At 36.0% G+C, this 26,668-nt stretch overlaps 1 protein-coding gene across 2 annotated transcripts; it reads left to right on the plus strand.

Moving 5' to 3' along the window:
- Positions 1-19: 19 nt before the first annotated feature.
- Positions 20-26,096, plus strand: LOC120338481 (uncharacterized). 2 transcript variants are annotated; one of them, XM_039406498.2, is made up of 12 exons: positions 20-333; positions 2,200-2,371; positions 10,264-10,307; positions 11,514-11,663; positions 12,311-12,430; positions 13,070-13,171; positions 13,908-13,991; positions 15,010-15,147; positions 15,610-15,777; positions 16,595-16,666; positions 19,217-19,297; positions 22,668-26,096. In XM_039406498.2, the coding sequence occupies exons 1-12, from the start codon at positions 48-50 to the stop codon at positions 24,209-24,211; spliced, it is 2,961 nt and encodes a 986-aa protein (XP_039262432.2). In that variant the 5' UTR covers positions 20-47; the 3' UTR covers positions 24,212-26,096. The 2 variants fall into 2 exon arrangements, with proteins under 2 accessions (XP_039262432.2, XP_039262433.2); XM_039406499.2 differs by lacking the exon at positions 19,217-19,297.
- Positions 26,097-26,668: the final 572 nt, after the last annotated feature.

Below are 26,668 nucleotides of genomic sequence, written 5' to 3' on the forward strand. Positions count from 1 at the left end.
TTATATTTATTACAAGCATGTAAAATAAACATCAAGTAATAATAATTATGTCTGAATCCGAAAAACAACAAATCTCTCCCAGTGTGATCGATCTGCAAATATGCAAATCCGATCTTGATAACTCGGAAATATTTGAGGCGGATCCAGCTGTTCAACAAATAATCGAGTCCGATGTTCGTGATCACAATTCCAGCATTAATGTCAACAATACAGGAAACGTATCTCCACCCCAACCCCAATATGGACCTATAATTCAGGACTTAGGTTCTGAAGATGAGATTCACAGCCATCAAGGTTCAGGGCAAGAATATCAAGTAGAGGAGCCATGCGAAGGTATTGAACTTTTGCTAAACATGACATTGCCCCAACGATTTCATCAATATTTGAGCATCAATACTTTCAATCAGGACTGCGGAGACCTGAAAAAGCTCGCTATCGTAGTCAGAGCCCCCTCCCCCCCAAAAAATAAGAATAAATTCGAAGTGTAAGAAATTATTAATAATTGTTCGGAAAGTTGCTCGTTATCTGGTGGATATATTACGGTTATCTAAAATAAATCAAAATTGGAATCAACACCAGTGACGGCCGAATATCAGAATTAGTGCGAAGGGCCGGTTGAACCGGCCAGCCGGTTTTAAATAAAAGGAAAAAGAACTGAATAATAAGTTCAATCCACCTTTTCCCATCAATTGCGTGAAGTTCAAATACAATTATCAGAAGAATCTTATTTCTCTAAAACTAAGGGCATGGCATAGGAGTTGATAAATATGGCTCTCGAGCTTGATTATAAAAATTTATATTACTTCTTCACCTCAATGTTTGGCTGTTAGTATTCTATAAGATCATCACACTTGAGTTTTTACGTATAGGGAGTAGAAGCTTGCTGGAAAATGTAATCAGAAAATGAACAGCAAAATTCTGTCCTGCATGCCATCAACGATATCTAAAAGACGTGCGAGATATTAAATGTCATTGCTTTATCCTTCCCTGTTTTATAGATAAAATGAAGAAATTGTCAATATGAATCTGTTAATGAAATATATAAGGGAAAGTGGAGAGGTATGGGCCACCTTGGGGTGTGAGCCATTGCAAGTTCAACAGCTTTATAAAACCCCCATCACATGTATCTTGGTGTGATTATTGCAACACATGTTATTTGCAGGTTAGCAGCTTACAAGGTGTCTCAGCTATGAGGTACTAAGCTTTTTTTGAAAAATTAAAATAATTGGGATAGCACAATCAGTTGTGGTTTTTTGATAAAATCTGTCAAAGGCCTAGGAACCTGTGTCTTGGTCCTGTTAAAGAAAGTGTTGGATGAAACAGCTCATCTTTTTTTGTAATCAAATTTTGTCTGAAAATATAGCGGGCAGGGTCTGTGGTATGGGCCATTTTGGATGCTGAGAGGCCCATACCATGTCGGTAGTCGTGCTAATCAATATAAACGGGGATAGTGACCTAGGGAAATGTATTGTATGATGAGAATGTCTATATTTTTCGCCATTCTTTCATATTTCTGCAATGTAATGTATTTCTCCTGCAAAATCAGATGACCTGCCTAGATCATCACGAATGGTCGTTTCCCCAAAAATTATACGGCATTACCCAAGGCCCCTGTCCAAAACTACAACTCTTGCAAAGGTAGATAGAAAAGAATTCAATTAAGAAGAAGCAATCAAGAAAAAAAGTAAAGCATGGTAAAAAAGCAGGAATAATATAATTCGTCAACAGTGATCTAACAGTAGCATTGTTAGACAGCTCAGAAAGTGACATCTTTGAAATAGATTTGGATAATGTTGTCTGCTGTTTAATAAAAGATCCAGCGCTCACTAGAGACAGAGCAGTGACATACAAATTTATGGGGACTGGGTTCTAGTTTTTTGATGGTGGCCCATACTTGACACTGCCTGGCCCATATCTCGCATGATGAATCTTTTTTTGAGTAAATTACATTTTTGTGGAAAAATACATTTTTTTCCAAAACTACTTCTGAAAACTCCAAACCAAGGCTGGGAATAGTTACCGTAGCTGTTTTGTCAAACATTCAGTGGGTGGAAGAGTGAATATTTAGTTCAAAGGGCTAAAGCGTTGTGGCCCTCCAAAGTTTGGTGGCCCATACCTCTCCACTTTCTCCTACATATGGCGGAAAAAAGAATTTGATGGCTTTCATGAACAGTTGCTAACACTATTATTTTATTTCAGGACCCCAAGTTGTTCAGCAACCAGCTCAACAGCAGGCGGTTCAGCAATTACAAACCACACAAGATGGGCAAGAAAGCAATGTCATTATAAAACAGGTCCATTATCACCGCACCCTACATTATCATGTGGCGCCGGTTTATCAAGGCTCAGTAATTAAAGGAGACATCGTAGGGTGAGTGATAGAATTGGCCTAGTTTTGGAATCAGGAATTAAAAAGATGCTAAATGGTAGACCGGAAAATGCTTTAGGGACTCTAGGTGGCTACATAGCAATATCTGGAGCATTCGCATACAAATTCTGACCGTTTCTCAAGACTTTGTTCAAATTATACATTTCATACAATAGTCAAAAATTACAGCTATAAGCCTGGCACAAATATAACGCAATATGTATTTCAAAGCCATTTTCGACCTTTTCTATCCTGTTGTAAGAATTAATTTGATTAAAGTTGGATATGTGCTGCGTCTGTTTAATTACATTGTGTTCCTACTACTAGTGAAATTTATGTAAAAATATTCATTGAACCCTCTTACGTCATGACGCGAAAGCATTGTAATATACGTTAATATATATGTACAACGATATATGGGCGTTATGAGATTAATACAAACAAAGGAACGACACTTACACATACCAAATTGATGATGCGTACTAATGCAAACATTGTTGCTTGTTGATTCAGGCTCATTGTCGTCTGCTGTTACAAAATAAAATATCCGTTTTCACGCAGCCAAATCTTATACACATATTGAATATGTTCAAACCAGTGAGTTAGCAAACCGGTTGCTGATTGTTTTTTTGGGTGTTTCTCTTGGAAACAATTTCTAGTTGTTATAAATAATGCGACATTCTGTTGAAATTGCTACATTGGCAAACTCAGACGGTGATTTAAAAGCCATGACACATTTTTAAGGTCAGCTCTGTCGAAGTAGATAGTCTGTAGTCATTGGAACAAGTGGGTCTCCAAGTGGGAAATATTTTGTTGTTTTTCTACCGTCCCAATCGCTTTACCGAAGCCGAAAAGACGAAGTTACGTTGGTTTATTACGCAATTTCTCTCCCACCGTCATATTGCTGTTTGATACGAGCGGTATGGTCCGGCGACGTCTTGGTGCCGAGTAATCAGACTTCTCGCTTTTTTGGTTCCGATCCATCGCGAAAGCGCTCCGCCAAATCTCGCAAGATTCAGAAACTTGCAAATAAGCATGCGTGCTTTTCCCGTTCTGCATGCTTTTCTTGATTAATAAGTCGAAGTTACTTTTGTTTATTACGCAATTTCACTTCCGGCATCATATTGGTGTTTGATAAGTGCGTTATTAATGGCCCGGCGAAGACTTGGCTCCGAGTAATCACATTTTTCGCTTTCTCGGTTCCGATTTATCGCGAAAGCGCACAATCAAATCTCGCAAGATTCAGAAACCTGAAAATCGGCCTGCGTGCTTTTTCAGTTCTGCATGCTTTTCTTGATTGATATTACCATCCAAATAAAAGGTCATGAATGTTTCTTTGTTCAATCCAGAAAACTGTCAAGAACAATATAATATTCCAGAGCTTCAACTTTACAGCCATCGAGATATGATCTTGTTGCGACCCTGCAGGTGGTCACGAGACGCGTAACAAAAGCGAGAGCCGCTGAGATATTTTCCGGGTGATGCACAGTAGGATTTTGAGCTTGGTGCCAAGTTAGCAACGACTTTATCATTGTAACATAAATTCATTTTATTTGGGGCGTCGATCAACTGCAGAGGGATTGATATGATGAACCCGATGAAACGTCTACCTTACAGTCCAGGATTATAAAAGAAAGAATCATTGTCACAATTCATTCGTGAGCTCTCTTGATAACGAATCAACCAGTTACTTCTACCTTTGACTAAAACGAAGCAACTAAATTGACTGTGAGCCGCTGCAGAGCTACGTGCTGCAAAACCTTTCTTTGATACCTCGTTTGCAATCCTGTAATGAAAACGAAACAGTAGCAAAATTCACACTGAAGTTAATTGTGTTTGTACATGATTTGGCATGTACATATTTTTTATGTGTGATATGCAGTGACGGCGCGTCAATAGGGCCAACCGGGGCAATGCCCCGGTTGTTTTTTCGGTATAATAAAAAATATTCGAAAAATACCTCAATATCGGTTGCACAGACTGTCTACACTAGCCATATTCTCCCGACATGGTTCATTTTTCACTCGCAAAGCCTTCGCCGAACGTCGACGGGGCGACGCCGATTTTGCCCCGGTTGCTCATTGTATATCGTATTCTCTCTTTTATCTTCCATTCGCCGCGCTTGTCTCATTTGTTTTCTGTTTCTTTTACTAAATCATCGGGGCTAGCCCCGAAATTATGACGACACAATGCCGACGTTTCTTACAACAACGTGTTGACATATTCACGCATTCCTTCTCGTTCGTTGGTTGCTTGAAGAGTTGATAGTTTCCTCGCCTTCGTTTTTGTCGCTTGTTTCGCTATTTGGATCAGTTAGAGACCTTTAGTCCATTTGCTTTCGATTTTCCACATTCCTTTTGCGCTCCTCACTTCTTTCTGGCTTCGCATTTCTTAGCCTTAGACCTCATAATGAATAAGGTGGATGCACTACTTCGCACTCCGTTTTCGCAGCTGCCGCTGGAACAAAAATTAGAGGTACAACGTCTTGGGCCTTATCAACCAAAAAATTGTTCACTGGAACAATCCCATGACGGAAGAAAGCGTCGGCGTACATTCTGCGCAGAAACTTGGTATAAAAAACACGAATGGTTGTGTTACAGCGAGGACAAAAATGCACTTTTTTGTTTTATTGCCTACTTTTTGCTACCGCTCGTGACTCACGTTGGTGTAAATTTGGTTGTAGAGATCTTAAACATCTTTCCGAGCGTGCCAGGGATCATCAATCTTCTATGGAGCATCTGGACAATGCAGTAAAATACCGAACATTCGGAAATGTTAATATTGCAGCACAGTTGGATGAAGGACGCGCGGTTTCTATTTGTCAGCACAACCAAAACGTCGAGAAAAACCGCCATGTTCTCAGTCGATTGATAGATGTTTTGAAGTTCATTGGTTGTCACGAGCTGTCCCTCCGTGGGCACGATGAACGGGCTGGCTCTTCTAATAGAGGGGTATTTTTGGATATGGTGGAATACACCGCATCCCTAGATACAGTATTGAGAGATCATCTTGATGCCGCAACTGTTTCGAAAGGGACATCTAAGGATATCCAAAATGATTTGCTCGACTCAATGTATAAAATTTATTTACAACATTTGGCTCTGGAAATTGAGAATTGCCAGTTCCTTGCGATTCAGTCTGACGAGACAACTGACATCACGTGCGTTTCCCAAATGGCTGTGATTTTTCGATTTTTGAAAGATTGTAAACCTACCGAGAGATTTCACAGCTTTGTACCAATCGTTGATCGCACGGCTTGCGGGATATCGGCTGTACTGAAAGAAGTGTTACAGCCTTACAACGCGAAGTCAAAATTGATAGCTCAAAGTCCAGGGATGGCCAATATCGAATAGTTCACTATTTCGAATACATTCGAAATTAATTTTTTCGAATATGAAATTTCGAATACTTCGAAAATAAAATCCACTAATTGAAGCTCATCTAAATGTATGTAGGAATTTCCATATAATAAGCAATGGAATAACTGCTATCTACAAGTTGAACCTAGCTATAAATTACCAGGCATTTCATATTTGCAGATTATTGCAGTATATATTTTATATACCACGAGTCATGTTAACAGAATTAAATTAATACGGCAATAGTGGTATCGATGATGGATTTGAATATTTGCGTAACACAAAATCATCCTAGTAAAACGCCCATACTTTTAAATACCAACCATTATCCAAATTATTTGCCAAAAAGTGGGATAAAGTATGGGTTATTTTTCCGACTTGTGACAACTTTTTCGTGAGTACAAAAATACGAATCAAAAATTAATTATAATCGGGAACTTTACCACACATTTTAAGTCCGCAGATCGCCGTTGTATGTTTGAGTAATAATACTTTTATTATTTTATAAATATGAAAATAGGAATCAAAAACTATTTATAATTGGGTAGTTTACCACACATTCTAAGTCCACAGATCGCCATTGTATTTTGTAAATACGAAAATAGGAATCAAAAATTAATATTAATCGCGAGTTTGCCACACAATTTATGTCCACAGATTGCCGTGATATTGTGCCGAATATATGTATGTAGTTTTTGATTCTTATTTTACGAAAAATTGTCACAAGACGGAAAAAGAATTTATACTTTATCCCGCTCTTGGGAACTAATTTGGATAATGGTTGCCATTGGTTTGTATTTAAAAGTATGGACTTTTTACTAGGATGATTTTGTGCTGCGCAAAATATTCGAATCCATGACCGATACCACTATTTAAAATGCCTGACCGTGTTAAGTCAATTCTATTGTCATAACTCAAATGTTGGTAAATCGGGCAGTTTACCACACATTTTAAGGCCACAGATCGCCGTTGCATTTTAGAATTATAATAGTTTTATTATTTTGTAAATACGAATCCGAAATTAATTATAATTGGGCAGTTTACCACGTATTTCATGTCCACAAATACCCGTGGTATTTGGTATTAATACTTCCATTATTTTATCAATATAAAAATGGGAATCAATATTTAATAATATCGGTCAGTTTACCACACATTTTATGTCCACAGATTGTCGATACAACCATGAGTTACATTGAACAGAATTAAATTAATACGGCATGACATTTTAAATGCTGGTACCAGTCATGGATTGGATTATTTTGCGCAACAAAAAATCATCCTGGTAAAGGATCGATACTTTTAACTATCGTTATCAGAATTATTTGCCAGAAATTATTTTCTAATAAATGACTTGTTTTTCCAACTTGTGACAATTTATTGGATATCGTAACAAAGACGGCTATAAATACCGTATTTCCCGGCTAATAAGTCCACATGGCAAATAGGACGATGTCTATTTTTAGCACTCAAAAAAGGGTTTTTTCCATACAGGCCTCCAAAGAGACGGGTAGAAAAATTGTGTCCCTGTTGTTCAGTTATGCTGATATGCGCTAATAATTTTATTATGTTTAGAACCAGATCATGTTAGTTTGGTAGAAATAGAATCATACTTACAGAATTAACTATTTTCAACAATTGAGGGGTAAATTTAAGTTGTAAACGGCAATCATTTTGGACAACCTATTAACCCGAATGTTGAAATAATTTTGGAATGTGATAAGTAACACACTGTACGTCCACGGGTTATTTCACAGCTGTGTTTTCCTGTCCCTGTCGTGTTCTGCTGAATCGGCAAAACGAAAGGGTCACAACTCACTTTATCTCAGTGGCCGTGTTTCTCTTTATTAAACTAACGATAACCGGTCTGCGATTAAATATCATGATTGGCAGACCCTAAGACCCAAATATAAGGTTACACAAATCATGCTTGAGAAGACTCATGCGAATAAAAACAGACCACATAGAACTACATACTTTCTCAATTAGACGCCCCCCTAGAAAAGCGACTTATTGCCGGGAAATACGGTAATTGTCAATTTTTCGACGTAATGGAAATTAATTTGTAAATTAGAAGCCTCGTAGACGAATGTCGGCAATGTCCACCCACGCAAACGTGTCGCAATACTATGCGACGTACGGTCGCACAGAATATAAACAATCAAAGTGCCGATCGTCATTACAATACGTGAGACAGCGTAAAAAGTCGTTTGAAGATTCCCATAAAACGAAACACCACGATTACGGCGAAAAGTGGCTACTATTCGGAATTATTCGAAACACAGCCGAAAAGGTATTCGAATACTTTGACATTCGAATGTTCGATTCGTTTTGGACAACCCTGGCTCAAACTTATGACGGCGCGGCAGTCATTAGTGGGTTGAAACATGGTGTTCAAGTTTATATAAAAAAAGATTTTCCTCATGCGCATTTTTTACATTGTTATGCACACCAATTTAACATCGTTATTAAAAATATGTGTCTTGATACCCCTCTCGTCCGTATATTTTTTGCAAATGTTTCGGGGTTTTCTTCATTTTTTTCCGTTTCGCCGAAGCGTTCTGACCTCCTTCGCCAGATATGTAGCCGCCGTCTCCCAGCTTGTGCACCAACACGTTGGAACTTCCAATCACGTGTGGTGCTGGGCGTGTTCAAAATTAGGTCTGAGCTCATTGAGTGTTTCAATGGCATTCAGAGCTCTCCGGTTTGGGACGAACGCTCTGTGAGGGAGGCGGCAGGTCTAAAGCGTCTGCTAGAAGATGGTGAGTTTTCATTTTTTCTCGCTTTTTTCTCCACAATATTCTATCACGTGGATGTATTATACGGCGCATTGCAGTCAAGGCTAATGGATGGAGCGTCTGCGCAGTCGTGTATTTCAGACTTCTGCGATGCTGTATCTCGTATCCGGGAAACAATAAAATACGACGACACATGGAGTGCTTCTTTACGCCGCGGGCAAACAACGCAGCGTTTGATTTTGTCTGCAAAGGAATGCTGTGACATTCTGGTGAATCAAATAGGCGATCGTCTGCGCACTGAACACCTTGCCGCGTTCTCTTTGATGAACCCCAAAAATTTTTCAAAATTTGCACGTTAATTTCCCATCCATTTGTTGGCTACTATCTCCAAATTTTACCCCATGATAAACGTGGGTAAATTGGAAAATGAATTGCGATGTATATACACCAATCAAACTTTTTTGAACATCACATCAACTTGCGCGCTCTATGGGTTCCTCATAGATAACACTCTAGTAACTAACTACCTTTGCGGCGTCTGCAAAATTTCTGGACATCATTTTGACGACGCCTATTTCTTCCGCCGACGCAGAGCGAACATTCAGCACGCTGAAGCGCATTAAAACGTATCTCAGAAACACAATGAAGCAAGATAGATTAAATTCCTTGGCTGTTTTATCCATTCACAGAGACGTTATTTCTGGGATGCATGACTTTAATCAGCGCGTTATTGAGCATTTTGCTTCCAAGAAACCGCGGCGTGTTGCATATATGTTCAAGCAGTAGAAGTCTAGCAGCATATATATCTATGAGTGAGCGACGCATGTCCTTATCTTTGCATTACCTTTCCTTTCTTCATAGTAACGTTTTAAACCTTATTTTAGGTTTTGTCTGCTTTCCCGAAGTTTCTGTTAATATGTCATTGTATTTATCTGGGTAAATATTGCCTTTCCTTTTGAAAGAGGTTTCAAAATAAACTATGTCTATATTTATTAATCCCTTGACTTGGACCGGTTTTAAAGACACTTTCTTATCGTTAAAAATTGTCGCTTTTGCCGATTGGTTGTTACCGATGGAATGGTTTTTATACTCATAAAATGATGGGAGAACTTACAGCGCTCATCCTGTCTCCGTAGATGGGGGTGACTTGGTCCCGCAGTAGCTTGCCCCGGTTGTCAAAATGATCACGCGCCGCCACTGGTGATATTTATGCCTTTTTTACGCATAATGGGTGACCAGCACTGCATTTTACTACGCAAAAATATGTTATTATTTTCTGTTCCACTCATTTCAATTTTTGCCGGTCCGGGAGTACATTTTATTTAATTTTACCGGTCCGCCAGGGTAGAAAGGTTGGGAACCACTGCTCTAGGAGGTGAAGGGAATATAATAGGGGGAAAAGAATACGGTAGAGGCAATAAATGGGATGGGGAGCAGTAGAGCATTCTCGAAAAAGTCGAAATGATCATGAAACTAAAATGCTTTATAAAAAAGATACGTATGATATATTTTGGTGCAAGTCATCTGACAAATACCCAAACAAGGAACATGGATTATTTCATTTCCAACATTTTGATTTTTTCAACCGAGAAGCTATTATTATCAAAACTAAAAATCGCCTTCCCATCGACAATGTAGACGTAGCTCTCTACACTTCATTTCATACTTTATCAGGTTGTGATTGAGTGAAATTTAGATACTCATGATCAAATCTTAGCAAAAACAAATAACTACAACTCTCATTATGTGTGATAGTTTAGTGAAAGGTCGTATTTTATTTCAATCCTTTTTTTTTCAGATCAAAAGTCGAAGCAAGAGATACTAATATTGGTGCAATTGGCGGTAAGAGTTTTCAATTCACATGAACAAATTTCACTCACAATCACACTATACACCATAATCAATCAGCGGAGAATCCACATGGTGCAATTTTCTAGATACAAAAATTTGAGTCAAAACAAAGATCTTGCGCTTGCACTATCCAAAAATATTTGTGAAATGCTAGATAACAAGCATAGCAATATTGAAATTGTAATTACATCCAGTAATGAGCTGTAGCCGGAACAGCGTTCCGGTTGTTAGACATTTTATTGCATTTGCATTCCTGTTGTTGAAATAAAATTATGTCATTGAAAGTTTAGTTTCTCTGGTAAACTTAGTTATTAACTTATGTTTTGTTACGTAATAATTCTTTTCACATTGCGGCAAACAATTAGTTAGTACAGCAGTAACATGTAGTGGATTTTTGCCAACCTTTGACCCTGTGAAAATTTGTCCTGTTACATTCTAATAAAAACATTTGTATTGAATTGGTATGAATATTTTTGTAAAATTTCTGGCAGCGTCCGAGTCGTGTTGTAAATATATATTGCATGCACGAATTAAGTGCGTTCCGGTTGTTACGTTTTTTCCAGCTCATCACTGATTAGCCTACATCTGATAAAAAAAATCTATTCGTTAGTTTTCAGATGTGTTTCGGAAATGTACGGTAAATATAAATCAAAGAATTCAATGACCACTTTGTCTTCTTAGGAGTTTCAGTTCAATTGCAGTAATCAAAAATTAGTGTAGAAACAGCTGTGATAGACTAGGCTAAAATTATTTACCTGTACTTTTAAAAAACAGATTGTTGAATGCTATGAATCAGAATGATGGTTTGAAAGAAGTAGGGGGCCTACCCCATTTTACAGACGCCAACTCGCGAAACCACTTAAATTGAGCATTGAAAATGTTGCAATGATAAAGTATAGGAAGAGGGTCAAAGGTCGGGGAAAGGTCCATTGGCAAAGCTCTGCACTGAGTTTGCTGAAAAGGTCGGCCAACAAACTTAATTCGGGAAATGAAAGAAATAACCTCCTAGCATTTTTTCAATCAAGTACTAACGATGATTGAAATAGATTGGCCCAATAGTGGCAGAGAAAAGATTTTTCAAAACAACAACTCCAACACGATTAACACCAACATAGATTAGGCAAAGAAATTTATATGTAGAATTTATGCTCTTGCGATCTTCTGCTGTCACTTTGAAATTTACTTTATCCATTTCAGGCTCACAACAACCTCTAGCAATAGGTGGTTCAGAAGAACAAGCAGCTCTAGCTTGGCTTGGTGAAGTAGCATCTACAAGTTCTCAAGTACCTGCGTTATGTGGCTCAGAACAACCACCTGCTTTACCTTGGCATGAAGAAGAAAGAGAAGGTCTGTGTTATATTTGTTGTGTCACATTCCATGGCTCATTTATATTACAGTAATATATAAATTCCTTTTAAAGTATTTTGAGTTATTTTTTACTATTTTGACTTTGTGAAAGTTCGATACTACTAAAATTAGAACGTTAAAATTGGTATTTACAACTAAACCGGAAAATAATGCGAACGAAGTTAACAATATTCACATTAAGAAATGGTTTTCTCGGAATAAGAATCAATTTGTTTCAATTTGAAGTCGAATTCAGATAGGTGTACAATAAATCAAAGTTAGAATAGAAAATTTAACTGCAATGCTCTGTAGAACCAATTGCATAGGATTTATACAAAAATCTTACTTTGAAAATTTTGTTTTAATTTCCATCTCATATAACTAAATCTCTTCTTACAATTAGCGGGTCTATTTTGAAAACTACAGCTTCAAGCGCTAGGCTCACTGAGCTCTGGTTAGGATGTAATATGCATAATCGAAGAGTCCTAAACCTCCTAACATTCCATTACATCAGTGGCTGCTTGTTACAGAGTTTTGAGTTAAACACCACAATCAATATGAACTTTGAATACGGCTTAGGTTAAAAATTTGCATCCCATTGCTATTGATTTTTCATCTAATTCAATGTTCGTTTTTGTTTTTCATAGTGCTCCATTCTGGTAACAGTTCCGTCAGCAATCAACCGCTTGCATTGCCTGCGCCAGAATTACAAATGTCTCCACCAAGCAACGGACAACTAGAAGAAAACATGGCGACAACACCAGCCGGTGAACAAAAAACATTGGTTTCTATATAATAAGCATTGCTCTTCAATAATAACAACATTTTTTATCTAAAAAAAAACTTACAAATAAAAATATTTTTGCCACCGCTATGATGGTAAACAGCATTGCAAATGTTAAGACAGTTCTTTTACGAATACAAAAAAAATTCCAAATTTTGACGGAATATCGGGCTTGTAGGCATCAGAAAACCTAAAAAATCAAAGCAATAGCCTTCCGGCAACATTTTACATCTTTGAGTACTCATAAAAATTTGAAATCGATGGACCTTGTAGTTGGGAGTGTTTTTTTGCAATAACAAAAAACCCAGAGTATCTGACCCACCAACAACAACAATTTAGCAAAGCAATGCTCCCTATCCGTGTCTCATTTCAAAGACCCAGCGACTAGGAATGGCTGAAGTTGTGTGGTATCTCCATTTTTGAGTAAAGCGAAGGCAGGACAATAATCAGGACCATTTGGTATGGCCATATCTGGGGCACTGCACATATTTCTTGCGTGCATTATAACACAACTTTTTTTAATATTGTTCTTATAGGATGACCCTAAAAAACGGAAGCCAGTCCAATTTTAACATATTATATGGGTTCTGTTGTTTTGGTCACCCTGTATTTATAATGACAGGTCAACTGGGAACACAGAGTCGACCAGCAGTTAGACAGATAGAGCCAAGTAATGAAGAGACTGAACAAACTGAAACTCAAGATTCCAGGGACAGCACACTAGGTATTTAATTGCCAAAGCATTGGTACGAAAATCTTTTTGTAAATTAAAATTGCATAACTGACAAAGTTCTTCAATATATAAAATTAAATAGTCCTCTCATGATAGATTATGCGCAACTATAAAAGCAATATAAGCAAATAATTGATACTAAATCGTTTTATAGTTTCGTGTTTTTATACGGCTTCCAAGGGGACAGAGATAAAACTTGCGTAATGATAGAACAAACAAATGAAACGCCGAAACGGCGCTTATCAATGGTGTGTAAATCTGTGAAGTCTATGTGGCGGTCGGTAAACGCTCATACAATTTGCCATGGTCAACTCCACATGACAAACAAGCAATTAATAGTTTTATTAGCCGGGTTCTCTCGAAATAAAAACTGATATTTTACGTCAAACTGTTTAATCGAATGTCTTCTATGAAATATGAATTACAATGGGATATGAGGAAGAGAATTTTAAAATTAAATATTTCAAAATTCAAAACTTCTTTAAAATTGTTTCAAAATGTTACAGATTGTATGTAAAAAATGAATTGCGTATGTTTATTTTACATATTCTTTCTTGTATAAATTTATATGCCTGACTTGTCTAGTATTATTTTTGCTTGTAGATTTTATATTCCATGCCACATCGGTCAACATAGTAAGCTTTTATACCAATACTAATGCCTAATAGCCTACAGTTAGTTAAATCAAACTATCATTTTATCAAATAAAAGGTATTTTTATAACCAGATCGACCATCCGTGCAGTCACATGCAGTCGAGGAGAAAAGTTTTGTAGGAGAAGATACTGATATAACAACTCCCAAAGTTACTGGCGAGTATTTATGCCTAATAAATGTGTCTGTCCTGCACACGAGTATAATTTGCGTCTGTAGTTTTCACCTGTCTGTCCAAGTCTGCAATGTATTACTGACCTTTCTTGTTCAAATCATTTCAAATTTGGCTTATCCCAACACCAGCGCCATTTCCAATAAGTCAAGTTTATTTTATCCAACAAAAATATCACAATCATTAATTCAACGAAAGGATGAAGTCGCGGGGAACCAAGTTGGTTATCTAGCAGCGACACCCGAGGTTCTAATATTCAATTAAAAAAGAAAGAATTCTAGAGTTTTGAAACTACTATGCCCTATATTGACGGTGAGTACCATATGAAATATTTAACTAAGACCGTTTACCAGAGAATATATAGGAGAGCTTATACTGATTAACGGACCATAAAACAGTTGAATGGGAAATTCCTCATTTTGACGGAATCGCTATAAGCAAGTGCTGTTCCGAAAATTAGTCTGGGGAATTTTGAAGGTCTACTTTGCGGCGGGCCGCTTCGCATTTCTCAACCTTCTTTACAGTGGCCTTTTTGGTTCCCGTAGCGGTTTTCTTGGGCTTCATTGCTGCTGCCTTCCTAACGGATGCAGTCTTCGGCTTCTTGGCTGCTGGTTTCTCCTGTGTCGATAATCACTAAGTGGAATCAATATTAATTAGAGAATGTAAGTCCCAAACTCCGGAATTATACACTGTGTTTAAGTAATATTTTATTAGATGAAAAGGGCTGAATGTCTCGTAAAGATTCCACAAATTTATTGCAAGTAAATTTTCATCAATCATTCAAGCAAAAATCAAGTTTCAAACACAAATTATTAAAAGTATCCCAATGTTTGCATCATAAGAAAAATTCAAAATGAAACGAATTAATTTTAAGGTGAAAATTGGATATAGTGGGTGGGTGTTATCTGGCTAGATAGAGAACTATTCTATGAATGCAAACAGAACATTTCATTTACTTTATCTTTTTGTTACGCCATTTTCTAATGCTAAAATGCCCATTTCAGGAACCCAACAGTCTCCAGTAATAAGAGGTCCCAAACAACAAGCTGCTTTGCCCTGGCTTGGTGAAGGAACATCGGGAATTTCAGCAGTAGATGACCCAGAACAAAGACCTGCTTTATCTTGGCATGAAGGAGAAGGAAGTTTGTGCAAAGTTGTTTTCAAATATCTCACACAATGCTCAAAAATGTTTTTAATGCTTAATTTTTGAAAGTTTTCTTTAACCAAAGTAATTAGAGATCTGATCTGATTTAATTTCTCAAATATAAAGAGTATGATTTTTAATTTCGGTCAATAGTCGATAGCATCCACTGGAACTTATACATACAGATATAGGTAAGATTTAAAAAAAAAAATTTTAAATCCGCAATGCGTTGCTGGTTGATGATGCGTAAGCACGATGGCGCTAACTTGGAATAGTTTCGACCTGAGTAGCAATTGCGGCGTACCGTGTAACTATATTAATACATATCTTTATTGAATATCATGTCTCTTATTAGGAATGTTCATTTTAATGTATCAAGGTAATTGTTATAGAGTCAGACACTTCATATTCAATAACTTCAAGTCCTCGTCAAACCACATTTGCTATGTTTTAATTTCAGCTCATTATTCTGGTGGAAGTTTAGCCAGCAATGAAACACTTTTGCCGACTGCAACAGAAGCATGTGCATCACTTTCCATGAACGAAGAATCGCAAGATCAGATGCAAGCGCTGGTAGACAAGTCATTGCTTGTTTCAGCAAAATCAAGGAAACGTACAAACGGACAAAGTATAAGCATTGCTGATTATAAAGTTTTAGTGAAATTGCCATCACATTGACATACTGTTGTGGAGTACTAGCATAATGAATTCTTCAAGTTTTGAATAACATGTAAACATTTATGTCAAACATTTTCCACGATACCTCTATTTACTGTCCATGTAATTGCAATACCAGCTTTGCAATATGAAACGTTTATACGGTACCTAATGTTTTTATTTTGCTATTGAAATTTAACTAAGTTAAATACACCTCATTTTGGTGCAATTTTGATTTGAAATTTTTTCTGAAGTTAGGAAGCATCCGAAATATTCGGTAGGTCGTAAACTTTTGCTTTCTGCTTCACAAATTTGCGGAAGACTTGGTAACTATCCACTAAGTTCCTGCTGTAATTATAAGATTACACATGCCTCAATCGATTAAGATCGAACAGCATCTTTGCTGTGCTTACTTTGAATCCATTTTGTATCGGATGACATTGCCTTGTCTTATTACAACTTGATTTCATATGATTTGGAAAGGTCTTATATATTACATACCTTTTTTTATTTCCAACTAAAGCAAACTCAGATTACTTCCTAAATGTTAGCAGTGTACAATTACGTGATCATGACTTACTCAGAATTGAATGTAATTCCTCGTAATTCTCATGATAGTCTGAAAAGAAAAAAAATGAAAATTATATATCACATTCTATTGAAAAATTGCGAGATTAAAGTAATTTTGAAGCGTTGATATTGTAGGTAGCATAGAGTCCGGTATCATCAAAACAAACATTGAGATATATTCTCACATTATAGAACTAACCTTAACACTAATTACACAGGCGCTGATGTCAGACATTGTTCAGAAGAAGACGAAATAAGTGAAGATGAATACGACATAGAATCGTCCGAAAGTAAGTACTTGATACTGACTATCTTTTGCGGCAGTATACATATGAAAGTTTGGTGTTGGAGTGGATGAGATTCTCAGAATTAAGATGTTTAATTTCACGAGTATCACTGAACAACATACCATAGATTTGATTTGCACCATTGTTCTCAACATCAATTTTATATCTATCTCCTCAAACTTTTGAGTTGGCGCATTTTATTGTCTGCACACTTTTCGTTGACAGTTATAAAATATAAGCGTTCATCATCAGTTATTCTAATATATCATATTCAGAGATGGCCAATACCGAATAGTTCACTATTTCGAATACATTCGAAAATAAAAGTAAAAGGAGCTTATCTATAGTATATGAATGAATTTGCATACAATAAACAATGGAATAACTGACTATATTGCCTGGCATTTCATGTTCGCAGATTACTGTGGTATATATTTTAAAATAGTAATGCTTTTATTTATTTTCAGTCGACGCAACCATGAGTTACGTTAACAGATTTAAATTAATACTGCAAGGCATTTTAAATAGTGGTAAATATATGTCATGGATTTGAATATTTTGCACAACACAAAATGATCCTAGTAAAATGTTCACATTTTTAATACTAACCATTATCCAAATTATTTTCCAAAAAGCGCTATAAAGTATAAATTACTTTTCCGACTTAGGATAATTTTTTCGTGAGTCCGAAAATACGAATCAGATCGCTGTTGTATTTTGGAGTAATAATACTTATTATTTTGAAAATACGAATAAAAAATTAATTATATTCGGTAGGGCTGTCCAAAATCGAATAATTTCTTGATTCGAATATTTTCACCGAATCCAACCGAATAATCGAATATTATTGTCTCTATTATACAATAAACGCCTGTCCTTCGATGTTGTGATAATGTATGTGCAGTTACATCTGACCTAATGATGGTATTTTGCAATACCATGTTTTCAGATTTATGAAGGAGATCACACGCTTGTATGAACTGGTCAATAAAATTGGAGGACCCCAAAATTAGGGTTTCGAAGCCTGTAGATGCTATTTTAAATATTACTACTATGTTTTTTTGTGTAATTTTCAGCAAAAATGTTAACAACCATTAATATAGATAAAACTGTTGCTCAAATTCACAATTACATTCAACAAATTCAAAGCTATTTAGAGGACTATAATATTGTTAGCGTATAACAGCCACCAAAATGCAAGAGTGCAATTATTTGTCTTGGTAAATAGATGAATAATACAGTATTACCATCTTAAGGATCTCTCAATACCTGTTTCAGCTTTGAGTTGCGTGTACCATGTTCTTGTGATAACTAACTCAATAGCTTCAAATAGATTCTATCTATAGAACAAACTATCGTTTTCTAAACTGCCTTTTTCTCCTTGTTCTCTCTCAAAAATTTCATTACCGATTATAACTTTTAACGTGTCACCGGGCATTAGAAATGACATGTTTATCGCAAAATTAAGGCGAGAGAAATATCGGGAAACCAATTAAGCCGGAGCGAGAGTGGTCCAAGCTCGAAGCGCCATCGCTTGTCCATGAAAAACGTACGCAAAGGTGGTCTCAAGCCTTTTCCTCTTTATGTACTTACTTTTAGCTTTTAGGGATTCGAAAATTAACGAAAAACGATTTGAATAATTTGCGATTTAATTCGATTTCGAATATTCGGTTCGCTTGGACAGCCCTATTAAAATTCGGGCACTTTACCACATATTTTAAGTCCGGTGATCGCCGTTTCATTTTGGAGTAATAATACTTATTAATGTTATTATTTTGTAAATACAAATTAAAAATTATCATATTCAGGCAGTTTACCACACATTTTAAGTCCGGAGATTGGCGTTGTATTTTGGAGTAATAATACTTTTATTATTTTGTAAATACGAATCAGAAATTAATTATATTCCGTCACTTTACCACACATTTCAAGTCCACAAATTCCGGTAGATTTTAGAGTATAAACACTTTTATTCTTTTGTAAATACGAGAATAGGAATCTAAAATTAATAATTTCGGGCAGTTTACTACACATTTCATGCCCACAGATTGTCGACGCAACCATAAGTTACGTTGAACAAAATTAAATTTATAGGGCATAATAATTGTATATGCTGGTGTTATTTTTCTTAATAAATCGACTTGTTTTTCCGACTTGCGACAATTTATTGGGTATCATAACAATTACGACATTAAATAATTTTCAATTTTTTGATGTAATGGAAATGAATGTGTGAATTAGAATCATTGTAGGGGAATGGCGGCAATGTCCACCACGCAATCGTGCAAAGGTAAAGGTGTTGTAATTGAAACAATATGCGACGTACGCTTTCACAGAATATAAACAAGCAAAGTGCCGATTCTATTTTATCGTCATTACAATACGTGACAAAGCGCAAAAATTCGTTTGAAGATTTCTGCGAAAACAAAACACTGTGTTCACGGCGAAAAGTCGCTATCATTCGGAATTATTTGAAAATCGGCCGAATGGGTATTCGAATACATTCGAATATTCGATTCGTTTTGGACAATCCTGATTATATTTTTAATGTAGATTTCAAAAGAAGAAGAATCTGTCAACCAACAACAGCATCGAATTCTAGACAAACACATGCGCGTCATCAGAGAAACAAAAGTCAGTTGTGATAAATAATGTTTCCTTCCTGTATTTGTGTGCGGAATCTGAATCTTGTTGACCTATTCTTCATTTTGGTAAAAAGCTAAATAACATTTAGCTTAATGTTAGCAAGATGTGCATATACTAAGTTTCGTTAGTGGTGGATGTGCACATATAAAGTAAACTCCAGAGAGACAACAACTGATATGTATTCCAACACCGTAGATCATCTTTAAGCAAATTTTAGAGCAATTGGTCCAGTAATGAAAAGGTAAAGAGACTTTTTAGGTTTAGGTAACAAGTGGGCATGGCGTCCCACACGTTTTCTCACCACTGAGGGGGCGGAGGCATTGCCCCCACCCCTCCCCCAATGCCACTTGAAAAAATACCCATTACTTGGACAAACGCTCTCCCGCCCCGAGAACGGAGCTTAACGGCATCTAAATGACAAAATCATTCTAGCGTGACTTGATCGATGGCTTGATTGACAGGTGGCCTACTCCGGGCCACTAAAAGCCTGTTTTGGCCCACTTCCCTTTTGCCCGATCGTTCTGAATTTTTTTGTGTCAGTTTGGTAACGCTCCCAGGGTTCACACCAAATTTTGTCCTAATCGGCCCTCCAGTTCCCTAGGAAGGGGTCAATCACACAGGTTTGTGGCTTAGTCTTTAGCTATTTCACTTGCGACCTACGCGAAAAGATTTTTGATCTATAGATGTGCTAAAGTGGCGATTTATCACAGTAATATAACAGCAGATATCACATACTACAAATATATTGAAAGCAAGCGAAGCAGTACGGTGCGGTTTATTGTACCTTTATCATCGCCGGTAACCTCGCATATTTGGGTAATATAATGCAATGTCAGGCACTCACTATGCTTCTAGTTTTAAAAAACACCCTTGAAAACATTTCACAGAAAAACTATCAAATAATGTGCCGGCTAAAAAATAAAATATTTGCGCAATAAAAATGCAGGGCACCCATTATGCGTATGAAAGGCACACAGAAAACATCTCCCATAAAAACATGTACTTGCCAAATCAGTTAACTCTAATGAGAATTTTGCAAAATTTTTTTTTTGATTTTGATTTAATTCTCCATCATTGGCAGATGAAAATTTGAGAATCGGGTTCACTCATTCCATTATGACGACGATCGCGTAATAACATCTTTGTTTTTCGGAATCCACAAATGGTGCCGTGGGCAATATAAAAATTAAAGTCCGTGGTAGCTGCCCTGCCAGCCGCCCAGCAACAATCTGCCATCCTATTGGCCCGTTTGTTTCCGCGGGTACATACAATATGTCTCACTCAGTTTTAGTTGCTAGCGAAATTCAGTGAGGAGACGATGATACAAACAAAAGAAAATGAAATAAAAAATAAAATAAAACTAGAAAAGCAAAACATTAAAATATAAAACGAAAAAAGCACAACCAAAAAAACAGAAAAGCAAAATAAAAATGAATAAATTATAATTTTGAATTTCATGTGCGTGTGCTCATTTTCGTACATTTCGTTCTCTCTCAGCTGTCAATATTAAACGCCTCACCTCATCACGAATTAATTTCGTTCCAATTACAAAAGCCCCTTTGTGAGTACAATGTTCTGTAAGGTATACATGATAAGAAGAAAGAACAGAGAAATACTTAATGAAAGCTGTGAATATTTGGTATCCAGAGACTTTCGTGGGTAGAGTTTTTAGGTGCGGATAACGTCTCCACACAGTACTTGTATTTGGCCTCCCTGTAATGAAGATTGCACACCCCTGTAATATTGTATACCATAACTATATTTCATTTGAATATAATAATTAATTAATAATAATATAATATAAGTGTAACCTTGACATGCATAATATTTATCCATGCTTACAGAGGGTGGATTTTTGTTGAGATTTGAATGAAAAAAGTGACACAGATGACCGTAATGATTCGTTACAAATTACTGATTCTACAAAACGTAACTCAGAATATGTATAAGTGTCTGTTTTCAATCGTTTTTGAGTAACAATCGCTTTAACGAATTTCAAGCAGCTTGCCACATACTAGATTACCAGAAAAAAATTTGTGACATTGAGTACGCGTATGACCACTTTTTCGCTGTAGCAAATTTTAGGCATTAATTAAATCATGTATTCTTCTCACTGGGATTAAAAAACTGACTTTCAAAAAATGGACTATTCAAATTAATTTGAAGAATTAAAATGTTATTTAGTTCAACCGCATACCTGTTAATCTGTTTTCATGGGTCGCTAAGATTTTGAAATTTTGTTAATATTAGTCCAAAGCCCCAGCCCCGTTTACGCTCTCTGTAAGCACTGCGTATAGATATCATGCACCACTTGCTTAAACTAAGTTTATTCCCTTGATTTTGATAGGTTAGCTAAATTTTATCTATAACTTATGATTTAAGTATTAAGCAGTGGTGCAGTTGTTACAGTACGCTTTTTGAAGAGCCGTAAACCTTATTTTATAATTACCTAGTTAGTTTCAAAATCATTACATTCATCTTTTTATCATTTGAAAAATGTTTAACATTGCAGCTGAAGGGATTTTAGTTCTCTCAATTAATGCCCTTTTTATTTTCAGTTTCCAAAGAAATCCTGTCCATTTTAGTTTATTTCTTATTTTTTTTTTGCCGATGCGCCCTAGAACCCTATTTTGGAATTTATCTAAAGTTTCGGAGAAAAAATAATACCTCTTATAATACCATTGTAGTAAATAATTGTGTGGTTCTCAAGGCGAGCTATGAATCTGGAAGCTTAATATTTGTTTACTTATTTGTTTAAATTCATATGTTTAGCATGTGATACATGCCGATATCAGGTTATTCTTTACAGAAAACGACAGTGAAAGTGAATTGGCGAGCATTTTTCAATGCTTCATGATATATCAAAAATACAATAGATGTTTGTGGCAATTCGCAAACGACAACTTTAGTGCTAGAAATAAGATTTTGAGACTGAGATGTCAGCAGATTTCGAGAAGTAGAGGAATATTTAAATATCTTACCGGTTATGTTGCTTCTAAGATCAAATGCGTGTTATATATATATTACGCCTTCAAATGTTATAAACTTATCCACCCTTCTATTATTTTGGCTATTGTACAATAATTTATGTTTTAAATATTTTTAAGATAATTGTGGAACTTCACGTCATCAGTTGAATATGAGATCGCTAATTGCAAATCATGACTTTTTACAAGTCAGAGGCATTCAAACAAAAACAAAAAAACATCAAATAAGAGCTTGTTGAAATTGGTAACGGTGCAACTTTGTGTATGGTTAAAACTCACCTATCTTCATGTAGTTAAACTTAAAATAACACACGTCATCTTTTTTCACAATCTCACAACAATCCGATTATTAATGGATAATGCATTTTCAGGCCGACCTACACCTAGCAATTTGACTGAATCGCAAGAAAAAGATGAAATGAACCCAACAGATTCAAAACAATCAAACGATGCAAATTTAGCTACCAACAAACGCGATATAAAAGTAAAACAATACGAAACATCAATCTTGAAAATGACTGAGATGTACAATAAGGAACGGGATATACAAACACTGATCAAGTTCAAATCCCTCTTAACGTTAATTGAAGTTTTTTGGACAAAGATTTTATGCAAAATGACAATAACTAATTACGAGCGCCAATTTGTGGCCCCAGAAAAACTGTGGTCAAATCTCACGGATGAAATTTCTAGCGAGAGGAGCTCTGAAATAACGATGAAACCGTACATTTCAAAAATAAAAGAAGTTTTTAAACTTGGCGAAGAATTTTTTTCTAATGATAAATATATCCATGCTATAGTAGCATTCTACGCAACTGCTAAACTTCACCGACACAGCGGTAAAGCCAACGAAACTCTCAGGGGGGGTATATTGTCATGTTTTGAAAAAGCTGGACTTGTTGTTGAAAAAATTCAACGTTCTCAACAAACTGCAGATGTTGCCAAGAATCATGTGATACCACTCATGTACGAAATGATTGATTTTCTGAAACAAATCCAAAGTCCAAACCAACTCATGGAAAAACTTGAAACCAAATCAAAAGAATTTTTCATGGAGAAGAAATTTATTCCAGCCGCAGTTGCATTGCACATCAAAGCTCAACTGCATAAAGATATAAATGAAGGTGATGACTCACTCCATGGTGTTTTGTTATCCATTGAACAGATAAGCTCGATCATAGAAGACAAGATAGAACAGAAACAAACAAAAGCATTAGATCACTTGATGTCTCTCAATAATGAAATGACTGATTTTCTTGGATTGATCCAAATATCAAACTATAGCCGGTTTATCGAAGAAATACAAATTAAAGCCACAGGATTCGATTTAGAACAGAAGTTTATTTCAGCTGTAGTTTTATACTACGTCACTGCTAAACTACATCAACTTAACAATAAGGGAAATCAAACGGTAATAGGAATTGAACAATCTGTTGAACGAATAAAAGATATCGTCACTAAAAAGATGTCAAAACAAGATTTAGTGAAAAAGATTGTCATGGATTATGTGATACCACTCGTGCATGAAATGATCACGTTTCTTCGATCGATCAAGGGTTCGAGTCACAAAGTCAAAGTGGAGAAGGAGGCTTGGTGTTTATATAACATCGGTTTTTGCTACGATTACTGTGATGATTATCAAGAATATGCGAACATGAACGAATCTGCGACCGTACTTATGAACGCAGAGTTAGAAAATGAAGGTCCGACATATAGACTATATGGAATCTGCCTTTATTATGCAGGAGAAGCGTATGATAGAATGGGAAAAATGGAGAAAGCGGTTGAGTTGTATAAAAAGTCGTTGGAAGCAACAAAGAATGCAAATGATTATCTGAGTATTAAGAATAAGAATGCCGAAATCAAACTCACAAAAAGGAGTTTGAAAATGGCAGAATCCAAGTTACGCAAATAGTTTTATCGAACAGGCTGTAAATCATCTTTTTTCTTCAAAGTTTTTAGTCTTGAGGATACTTTTCATACTTCCACTACTTGAAAGTTTTATTGTAAAGGGTCAAAAGGAACTCAATTTGCTTTTCCCTGATTAATTTTGGAATCTTCGACGATCATTCTTGTCCGCTGCCATTCTAAGTAAAAGCCCCAGTTCTTGTATTAGTTATTATAATGTAGATGTGATTATGGAAAGTGAAAAAAACAAAACAGTGGAATTGACTACTGACACGTCACGATCTGCATAAGCTTGAGTGAAGCCGTTTGACAATGACGCAAACTCGATTCGACTTGATTCAAATATTGTAAAATGCCAATAAAGCGAATAAATATAATTGAAAGAACAACTGATATCTGCATTATCTGGAGTAAGACACGATTGGTTACATTGGAGGGCGAATTGAAACGATTGAACGCAACTCATTCCGTTTAAAGTCCACAATTTTGAGTCGATTCAAATATTTAAAGTCCACAATTTTGAGGCTATTCAAATAATGTTAATATCCTCACAATTGATGCCATTTTCCAATTACAAACTTCCTTTTAATGATCGGTATTTATAAATTTTATTGATAGAAACAAACTTGCAGCACTGTTGCATTTCACGCTGTCCAAACTTTCCCATATGATAATTTCTGATTTTATTCGTCTTCTCATAAGATTTAATTATTTTTTTTTCTCTGACAGTGACAGTTTTGCTGTTACTATATTTTATACTATTATAATTGTCTCCATTTTTTATTTGTTATTTACTTGTATTGATTTACTTTAGCATTCCCTTCCCCAATTTTTATTCTCCTATTTTGTGATTGTAACTTCTAGAATGTTCTACCTTAATATTTAGTCAATTAAAATTGTGAATCTTAAATATAATAGTGATTGGGGAGTTGACTTTAATGACCGCTTGGTCGTATCACTCCCTCCTGTCTATACCAAACTAATTCATTTTTGTCATTATTTTTTTTTATCATTATGATGACTGTTGTTTTATTTTGGTTGACGAAGCACTAAAAAAATTGTGGGTGTGAAACTATGGAATACGCTTCCTGATTCAATTCGTTCTAAAAATTATAATCTATTTAAACGAGCATTAAAAAATCTTTACCTTGATGCTTATATCTGTCAGTAATTTGGCCTCTGTTAGGGCTATCTGTTATCAGATTGTTGAAAAGATGAATACTGCAAAACACCTTTATTGTCTTTATTTTGATTTTATTTTTGCATCATTATCGTGACGCTAAGCGTGAGCATGACGTTAATAAGCTAAACTCACTTATCTAATCACTAATCTCTAGACTCTCTCGATTTGATTTGTTTATGGTATTATTGTATTCTCAATTTTGTTGAAAAATAATTAGTTCCTTGTATTTGACGTTTGTTTGACGTCTGCTGCTGAACTCAGCAAACACGGTGTCGCTGACACGATGACTCTGGTAGTCTTTCGCGCCCCGCGTCACTCTTTGTTTCAATTGATCTTTTTGTTACCATTTTTTTTATTAATTGTGTGGTACAATATTCCATGCACGGCGGGAATAAAATATCTGAATCTGCTCGAGTTATTTCTTTGTGTGAGTGTGTAATTGAGCTTGCTTTTACTGCATTAACAAATAATTTTACATCTCCATGTTGGCTGCCAATATTGACAGTTGTTTGAATATTGTTTTGGTTAGTTCCAATTTTTTGCATTTCTTCCAGGCGCACTGTCCGAATCCCCCTTTTCCGTGTTCATTACTATGGGTATATTTCTATACCCTATCGTCCTACCTTAATTTAATTAAACTTACTTATACTATTACCGGTACTTCTAAATACAATCTAAAGTCCAGATCATGTACTATAATTTGGCAATAATTGCCTATATTTTGGGAAATGAAGTGGTCTAGCCCAGTGGTCCCCAAACTGTGGGTCGCGACCCCGGATGGGGTCGCGTGAATATTTTCCGGCGTCGCCTAATTTCTTTTAAACATGCACACACAGGTGACTAAGATTTGAAAGTTGGAGAGTGAAATTTGTGTTGGTCGGCAGTTACCGTAAAAATGCCTAACTTCGGATTTTTCAGCACTAACTCAATCATTTATTGTCCAAACGGCGACAAAATTGCTCGGTAAAACATTCATGCGGTACCTTACCAGCCGGTCAGGTATCGGTATTATTAAGTGTAATTGAGTGACAGTGGTACGAGCGCCAATAATCTTTTCTTTTTTGATCATGTTACAACCGAATGAGTAGTTGACCCGTTGGTACGAAAATCGGATTTTTTGCCAGGCTGCGTGGAATTATATTGGTTTATTATTTTGTACCAGCGTAGCCGCTTAGTTATCGAATATACAAAGCCAAGTTGCTTTATTTAGCGATTAACCCTTAATTAAGTGTTTGACAAGTATGGTATTGATTGCCAGGCGGTGTCTTGGCCGAGCGATTA

The sequence above is a fragment of the Styela clava genome, chromosome 10 (genome assembly GCF_964204865.1).
Source record: "Styela clava chromosome 10, kaStyClav1.hap1.2, whole genome shotgun sequence".
In the NCBI taxonomy this organism is placed as follows: Eukaryota; Metazoa; Chordata; class Ascidiacea; order Stolidobranchia; family Styelidae; genus Styela; species Styela clava.

Coding starts and splice junctions, on each gene's coding strand:
- LOC120338481 (XM_039406498.2), top strand. CDS start 48: ATGTCTGAATCCGAAAAACAACAAATCTCTCCCAGTGTGATCGATCTG. Junction 2,372..10,263: donor ATTAAAGGAGACATCGTAGG/GTGAGTGATAGA, acceptor TTTTTTTTTCAG/ATCAAAAGTCGAAGCAAGAG. Junction 16,667..19,216: donor CGACATAGAATCGTCCGAAA/GTAAGTACTTGA, acceptor TTTTTAATGTAG/ATTTCAAAAGAAGAAGAATC.